At 39.9% G+C, this 8,715-nt stretch overlaps 2 protein-coding genes across 3 annotated transcripts in view; one reads left to right on the top strand and one right to left on the bottom strand.

Moving 5' to 3' along the window:
• The window catches only part of GAS2 (growth arrest specific 2), a 165,850-nt gene extending 161,908 nt beyond the window's left edge, over positions 1-3,942 (bottom strand). Inside the window, exon 1 of one of the 2 annotated variants that reach the window (XM_024119128.3) lies at positions 3,912-3,942. The gene's annotated coding sequence lies outside the window, so the exon portion shown is untranslated. The remainder of the gene's footprint in view (positions 1-3,911) is intronic. The other variant, XM_024119129.3, reaches the window with a different exon arrangement.
• Positions 3,943-4,013: 71 nt separating this feature from the next.
• On the top strand, positions 4,014-5,750 carry FANCF (FA complementation group F). Its single transcript, XM_007131052.3, has one exon. The coding sequence runs from the start codon at positions 4,076-4,078 to the stop codon at positions 5,153-5,155; it is 1,080 nt and encodes a 359-aa protein (XP_007131114.2). The 5' UTR covers positions 4,014-4,075; the 3' UTR covers positions 5,156-5,750.
• The last annotated feature ends 2,965 nt before the right edge of the window (positions 5,751-8,715 follow it).

Below are 8,715 nucleotides of genomic sequence, written 5' to 3'. Positions count from 1 at the left end.
AAACAAAAATAAACAAATGGGACCTAATGAAACTTCAAACCTTTTGCACAGCAAAGGAAACCATAAACAAGATGAAAATACAACCCTCAGAATGGGAGAAAATATTTGCAAATGAATCAACGGACAAAGGATTAATCTCCAAAATATATAAACAGCTCAGCTCATGCAGCTCAAAATTAAAAAAACAAACAACTCAATCCAAAAATGGGCAGAAGACCTAAACAGACATTTCTCCAAAGAAGACATACAGATGGCCAAGAAGCACATGAAAAGCCACTCAACATAACTAATTATTAGAGAAATGCAAATTAAAACTACAATGAGGTGTCACCTCACACCAGTTAGAATGGGCATCATCAGAAAATCTACAAATAACAAATGCTGGAGAGGGTGTGGAGTAAAGGGAACCCTCTTGCACTGTTGGTGGGAATGTAAATTCATAGAACCTCTATGGAAAACAGTACAGATGTTCCTTAAAAAACTAAAAATAGAACTACCATATGACCCAGCAATCCCACCACTGGGCATATACCCAGAGAAAACCATAGTTCAAAAAGACACATGCAACACAATGTTCATTGCAGCACTATTTACAATAGCCAGGTCATGGAAGCAACCTAAATGCCCATCAACAGACAAATGTTTAAAGCAGATGTGGTACATATATACAATGGAATATTACTCGGCCATAAAAAGGAATGAAATTGGGTCATTTGTAGAGACGTGGATGGATCTAGAGACTGTCATACAGCGTTAAGTAAGTCAGAAAGAGAAAAACAAATATCGTATATTAACGCACATATGTGGAACCTAGAAAAATGGTACAGATGTACCAGTTTTTACGGCAGAAATTGAGACACGGATGTAGAGCACAAACTTATGGACACCAAGGGAGGAAAGCGGCGGCGGTGGGGGGGGTTAGTGGGATGAATTGGGAGATTGGGATTGACATATATACACTTATATGTATAAAGGGGATAACTAGTAAGAACCTGCTGTATAAAAAAATAAAATAAATTTCAAAAATTCAAAAAAAAATTTTTAAAAGACAAAAAAATAAAATTAAATAAGCAACCAAGATATATTATATAGCACAGGGAATTTTACTCATTATCTTGTAGTAATTTTTAATGAAGTATAAACTATAAAAATACTGAATCACTATGCTGAAACTAATATAATATTGTAAATCAAATATACTTCAATAAAAACAAAAACAGTATTGAGACAACTGGATAACTTTGAACGGGGTCTGATGATTAAATTATAATAATACATTGATGTTAATTTCCTGACATTGATGATTATATTTAGCTATGTAGGAAAATTTTCATATTTATAATAAACACAGTATTCAGGGTAATGTTTGATTATGTCACTGGCAACTACTTCTCAATGTTTCAGAAAAATAAAAGTTCTATATTGTCTCTGAAAAAAAAAAAAAAAAAAAGAAAATGCTATACATCGATAGGCTTAAGACTGGGTTCCTAATACTGAATTAAGAGAGGGGTGGATTAACATGATTGGCTCAAATTGGCCTACTCCTTGAGCTGAGCTGGAGTCAGTACTCCAAATTGCATCTTTATTATGCAAAGAGGGTGGGGGTAATAATAGAATGAATATTAAAAGACAGCCAAAATACCAAGGATGGCATTTCACATTTATTATTTCACTTAATCCTCACCAGAACCCTATGAGGTAAACTTTTTGTGAATGTCTCTTTTTCTGATGCTTAGTTGTTTATGATGCTTAACTCTCATGGTTTGACTGATATCATATTTTAATGAAATCTCCCGAAATTTGGCCTTTCAGTCTCTGTCCTAATTTATTGTATCCCAGAAATTTAGGAATCATAATGAAGATAAGGGAGATTCGTACTAGTATTTGTAGCACACACTATACAGGTTAACATTCTTATATGTTTTACCTTATGTTATTTTTCTCACTTGCATTTTCCTGTATTTCATGATAGTTTAAGGCCTAAATGAAGTATCAGTCCTCTGTAAAGCCTTCCTTGAACTCTCCTGTCAATTTATATCTGGTCTCTCATAGCATCATTCTTAGAATTTTTTAAACACATAAAATCTGAATTGCATTATAGTTCAGTGTTTTTGTGCCCCTTCCACCCCTGCCTCAAGAATGTAGGTTTCTTGAAGCAAAGGACCTTGTCATAATCATTTTTTCAATCCCTAATACTTTACATGTAGTAGAAGGTTAATAAATGATCATGGAATTTTGTTGATTAAATGGAACATTGAGGAGACGCTCCAAACCCTAGGCTTTTCTTTCTTCTAAAGGGGAAAATTTCACAGACATTGTGCTCATTTAATGAAAATAAGCAAATGTGAAATATGCATAAATTTACATATTATAATGCCCAAGCAGGGATTTTGGCTAAAATTTTTAAAAAGTGGAAAGATCTGAAGTTAATCTGCACAATTACTGCCATAAGGTCTCACTCCCATCCCGAACTGAAGGCAGTTCTTTTGGACTTTTTCACCTCCTTGAACAGATTGGGCTCTCTCAACTCAGGTACCTGTAAATTAACTGTTCCCTTGAACTTGAAAACTTTTTTCAACACTCATCTTTGGGCTTTCAGGAGAAAGTCAGTTTCTTACAGAGGGAGGCCTTTCCCATCACCTAAGTCTTGGAGATCCACCTTCATTATAGCCTCCTATCACATTTGAGGTTATTTGTTTGATTTTGCTCTTAAATGCTAGGAAATGAACTCCTCCACCAAGACAAGGACAACATCTATTTATTTACAAATAAATCCCTAGTATCTTACACTATGTGACATAATAAATGCTCAATTTAAGAATAAACTGGTGAAGCCTGTGCATTTGCTAAAAGTAGACTGCACATTCGGCTCAAAGTTTCTAGTATCCAAGACAAAGATAAAATCAAGTAACCGCTACAGACCAACTGAGAGTTTAGGCTAAGTGATAAATATCAGATCCTAAAACTGAATTCACAGCATGAACACCACTGCTTTATTCATTTTTTTAAAGAAGTTAATAAATGAAAAATGATTCTTCCTGTTAAATTTGTTTCTCTTCTCCTTTTTGTTAAAGCAAAACAAAACAAAACACCAGTTCCGACTACTCATTAGAATACTTTTGCTTGGTGTCTTTAAGACTGGAAACAAACAGCTCAAATGAGTTATTGTGTCATCAACTTCAGCAGACTAGAAATTGTTGTAGGTTTCTGAATGAAACCCTTACAGGTTGGTAGATAAACATTTGTAGAACACATAAATTTGTGAATAATACAGATGACATTCCAGAAGTGGATTCTTCTTCCCCCTCCCCCTTCCCACAATCTTTAGACAAGCATTTGTTTTTGTTATATGCTGTTAAATGCCACTTAGTTCAATTAGTTGTTTGTGTGAAATAAGAGTCAAGTTATTCTGCCTTGAGAATTACAAAAACAAAACAAAAAACAATAATGAAACTTTGAAATAAAATTTAAGTTCCTTTACTATTTTAATAAAGTATTAATCTTTAAGTTTCACTTAAAGGATTCAAGTTCTAATAATGAAAGGATAAGGTCAAGGCCCAGACTTTAGCATAGTGTCTGGTATTAATTAACTGGAGGTCAGTACCTTTCTACTAAGCTGAATTGAACCAAAATTTTTATTTAATTACATTTTCTTACATGTAACAGCCCGTGTCTGGCTTTCCCCAATTATGATAAACCTTAACACAGATTCACTCACGCAAAACTCAGGAAACTTCTACTAGAGATGTTTATAAAGCGAAAGGAAGTTCGGAGACCTCCGTAACTAACAGCATCTCCCACATGGCTCCGGGAACTCTCTAATCCTAGCCCTTCCTTTACTCTCCCTCCCGTACGAGCCTCCTCAATATCTACGGCAAAAATAAAACCAAGAGCACTTTCCTGGTGCTTACATTTCTCGGCGTGCAGGTACCCGGATTAAAGCCGCTGTCAGATTGACAGGGATTTTACCCAATAGCATTGCAGAGAGGCGTATAGTTTCACCAACACGCCAATCAAGCACGCAGAGGGTAGCCGTCTCCAAGGTGAAGGCGGAAGTAGGGCCCTAACGCGCTCCATGGAGCAGCTCTTGCAGCACCTGGAGCGCTTCTCTGAGGTTCTGGCTGTCTCCCGCACGACCCACGTCAGCACCTGGGACCCCGCGACCGTGCGCAGGGCCCTACAGTGGGCTCGCTACCTGCGCCACGTCCACAAGCGCTTTGGCCGCCATGCCTGCATTAGCAAGGCTCTGGAGCGGCGACTGCAAAACCAGTGGAAGCAGCAGGGCGACTCTGGGCCTGCTCCAGCCCCGGGGTTGGCGAACTTCCAGGCCTTGGGGCACTGCGACCAGCTGCTGTCCCTGCGACTGCTGGCGAACACGGCCCTCGGGGATGCCTCCTTTCACTACCTGCTGCAGCAGCTCTTTCCCGGCCCTGGCGTCCCGGACGCCGAGGAGGAGTGGCTGCAAGGCAGCCTGGCCCGCCTGGCCCGCCGCCGGGCAGCTATTCACATGCTGCGCTTCAACGCCTATGGAGAGAACCCGGTCCTTCAGGAGGACTCACTGATGAAGACCCAGGCGGAGCTGCTGCTGAGGCGTCTGCAGGAGGTGGGGGAGGCCGAGGCAGGGGGCCCTGGTAGACTTCTCAGCAGCCTGTGGGAGCGCTCGCCCCAGAACAACTTCCTGAAGGTGGTAGCGACCGCGCTGTTGCTGCCGCCGTCGTCTCCCCGGCACCAAGAAGAGGAATTGGAACTAGGCAGCCCCAAAACTACGGGAGAGGAGGGTCAAAAGCTGCTTCGCTGGCTTCTGGGGAAATCGGATGTCATGGTTGCTTTTTGCCGCAGCCTCCCAGCCGGGCTTTTAACTTCGGTGGCGGGGCGCCATCCAGAGCTCTCCCGGGTCTATCTGGGCCTGCTAACAGACTGGGGTCGACAGCTGCACTACAACCTTCAGAAAGGCCTTTGGATTGGCACTGAGTCCCAGGATGTGCCCTGGGAGGAGTTGTTGAGCAGGTTTCAAAGCCTCTGTCAGGCCCCTCCACCTCTGAAAGATGAAGTTTTTACTGCTCTGAAGTCCTGTAAGGCTCAAGATGGAGATTTCGAAGTCCCTGGTCTTAGCATCTGGACAGACCTTTTGCTGTCTCTTGGGAGTAGTGCGTGATATTGCATTTGGGCAGAGACAAGTTCTCAGCCCAGGCCCCAGTTCTCTATGGGCAACGTTCTGTAACTGAGCACTTGAATATACGGTTTACAAAATTAAAATCCTAGTGTTCTCACCAAATGTCCTGTACTTTCATGTGTCCAAAATATTATTGTAGGTCCTAATATATAATAGGTGTAATTTTAACTTAATTACAGATATGTAAAGTAACTGGCTTGTAGTGCCATGGATTTTCTGTTTAGAGGAGGTAACATTGGAAGTATCCTACCTAAAGCCGTGGAGTTAACAATAGTTTGCATTCTAGAAGGCGCATTTCTAATAATGTTGAAAAGATATGTGCTTGTCAAAGAAAATGCAGCTTTAAAGTGACAAACAAGACACCTTTTTTAATATTATTAATGCCTTACTTTTGCAGGTTTTTCTTTTTTTTTTTAAATCCCCAGAAGTGATTTCTCCAACAACATGTGCTGTCAGAAATGGTTTGGAAAGCCAACTGGCCTAGTTGGACTTTAAACCCTGGACTTTGGCCTTGTTAACCTAACGTTCTAACCAATTAACCAGCATCAACATGTATTAAAATTGTGTTATTCAGAAATTTTGTTTCTCATTTCTGCACATTGAAAGATCATACAGTAGTTTAAAGCATTGACTTAAGAAAAAAATATTACAGCATGTTAAATACAAATATATGCCTTTGGATATTAATTTAGCATTTGATGGTAAAAGAAAAGAAACTTCTGAATTAGTGCTGCTTCTGCCATTGACTAGGTTAATAAATCACAACCTTGGTGTTACAGTTGCCTCATGTTGAATGAAGTGTTGAGACTAAAACAGTTAAATTCTCCCACTTTGTCCTTGTTAGCTGCCCTATGGGGACAGTTTAGAATATTTGTTTAGTGTGTGTAGGAACCTAATTTTGTGAGTTTACCCAGATGCTCCACTACCAGTAGAGTGATTGCCAATCACCAAACTTAAGAATGATTTATTCATTTTTATTAGGGGGAATATAACTTTCTGTTCATCAAGATTTTTTTTCCATAACCAAGTTAGTTGGTTGCATGATTCTTCTAATTCCAGAAATGGAATTAGAGCAAAAGGAGTTGTATAATCTTGTAGAATTTTTTATTCTATAGTGAAACCTGGAGTAAACTACTGTTCTGCTAGCAAGTACACTTTTCCAGATGATCCTGGGTTAACACAAGCAAGTTTGTATTTCCTGTGGTTTGATTCCTTTTTCTAGCTCTAATCCATGTAGACCATCTTTTAGATTTAATTTGCCATTAATGCAGGAAGAAAGGCAATTCCTTCTCTTAGTTACCTGAAAGTCTTTTTTCAGGAGGCATAACCCAATGAAGAGTTCTACCCACACAGTCATAATATTGACCCATAAACCTAAGTCCCATAACCCTAAGCTTTAGTTTTAAAGAATAACAGTTTGTAAGCCTATTTCCCTATTTCTGCTGCAACATTGCACACTCTTATTTAAGATAAAATGATAAAAATTGTTATGGACTTCAGTAAAAAAATTTTTTTTTTTTTTTTTTGGTGGTACGCGGGCCTCTCACTGCTGTGGCCTCTCCCGCTGCGGAGCACAGGCTCTGGACGCGCAGGCTCAGCGGCCATGGCTCACGGGCCCAGCCGCTCCGCGGCATGTGGGATCTTCCCGGACCGGGGCACGAACCCGTGTCCCCTGCATCCGCAGGCGGACTCTCAACCACTGCGCCACCAGGGAAGCCCTAAAAAAATTTTTTAAATCTATTTTTATACTTAACATATCTTAGGCTCCATGCTATGTTCATTGCATAGATAACCATATTTAATCTTCACATCAAGACTGTATTGTTATAAATCAAGATACAAGCTAAAGAAGATTAACTACAATGCCCAAGGGCACACAGAAGATAAGCAACATGAGAGCAGTAGCCAATCTGTTATTTTTTCCCCCCAGAGCCTAGCACAGTGCCTGGCATGTGGTAGGTACTCCAAATGTTTGAATAAAAAGCCAGGATTAGAACCTTAATCTATATTCTTAACAGCAGTAATTTTTTTTTTTTTTTTGACCATGCCACGTGGCTTGCAGGATCTTAATTCCCAGAGGAGGGATCGAACCTGGGCCCAGCAGTGAAAGTCCTGAGTCCTAACCAGAGGGAATTCCTATTAATCTATATTCTTTATCTTGTTTTAAACAAAGTTAAAGACTTGAAAATATGTTATTGAATATAGAAATCTTACTATCACTCTGAATCTATAGGAAGAGATTAAAAATGAGAGGAAGAAATGGGAAATTGAATAAATAAATTCAAGATTCTTATGAGCCAGCAGATAAAATGACTGCATGTGTCTGTTGTTTTTTGTTAGTAATAGTTGAGGACAAATATCTCAATGCTTTCTGAAAACTTCCCTTGGGCTGATTGTATATTTATTGACTATATTAGAATGTTTTTTGTCTGTTTGTTTTGCAGTACGCGGGCCTCTCCCTGTTGTGGCCTCTCCCGCTGCGGAGCACAGGCTCCGGACGCTCAGGCTCAGCGGCCATGGCTCACGGGCCCAGCCGCTCCGCGGCACGTGGGATCTTCCCGGACCGGGGCACGAACCCGTGTCCCCTGCATCGGCAGGCGGACTCTCAACCACTGCGCCACCAGGGAAGCCCTAGAATGTTTTAAATCTAAATGCTGTTGTCCATGTGCTGGCTGCTTATTAAGGTTCTGATTCTAATGGAAAATGTGTACGATTTGGCGGCTATGCATTTGTATGGTGTCATACAGTATACAAAGTTGTGCAATTAAATCATCTTAGCAGAGCCTCTTAATATAACTGTAAGACAGGATAATGTGCTATGAACTTCAGTTTTATTAAGGAGTTGTGACTACAGATAGTGATTTGTCCAGTATTTATATGACTCTTGAGTGGTAAGGTCACCAAGGATATGGATTTTTTCTAACTTACATTCACTCCACAGATCTTTTCTAGGGAGGTAGATTGCTGATTTGAAAACTAATACTGTATTAAAAAATTTTAAATGTCTGTATCATCAATGTATATTCTAACAGGGACTGGCACATGGGAGAAATTATATTTATTAAATATGGTTTAAATTTGGGTTATTATCTACTACTGTAACTTTTACCTAGTTATTTCACTGTAGGAATCAGAGTTCATTTATCTATAAAACAAAAATTCCACCCTTTTGAACTGCTTAGCATAATTAAAAGATAAAATGATAATGCATATGAAAATGATGTCAGAAATTATAAACAGGCCAATTCATCTATTTTCTCTTCTTTAAATTGATAAACATAAATAAATGTAAAATATGATTCACACAATGAATTAGTATTTATGAAAAGCAACCATACCTGAAGGTGTAATAAGAACTGAGACTCATCATTAAGATTTGACCATTAAAATAAATTTAGGGCTTCCCTGGTGGCGCAGTGGTTGAGAATCCGCCTGCCGATGCAGGGGACACGGGTCCGTGCCCCGGCCTGGGAAGATCCCACATGCCGCGGAGCGGCTGGGCCCGTGAGCCATGGCCGCTGAGCCTGCGCGTCTGGAGCCTG

The sequence above is a fragment of the Physeter macrocephalus genome, chromosome 16 (assembly GCF_002837175.3).
Source record: "Physeter macrocephalus isolate SW-GA chromosome 16, ASM283717v5, whole genome shotgun sequence".
NCBI lineage: Eukaryota > Metazoa > Chordata > Mammalia > Artiodactyla > Physeteridae > Physeter > Physeter macrocephalus.
This window is presented reverse-complemented; position numbering and strand designations above follow the sequence as displayed.

What these genes read in the sequence shown, in the direction of transcription:
- FANCF (XM_007131052.3), top strand. Translation starts at nt 4,076, where the DNA reads ATGGAGCAGCTCTTGCAGCACCTGGAGCGCTTCTCTGAGGTTCTGGCT.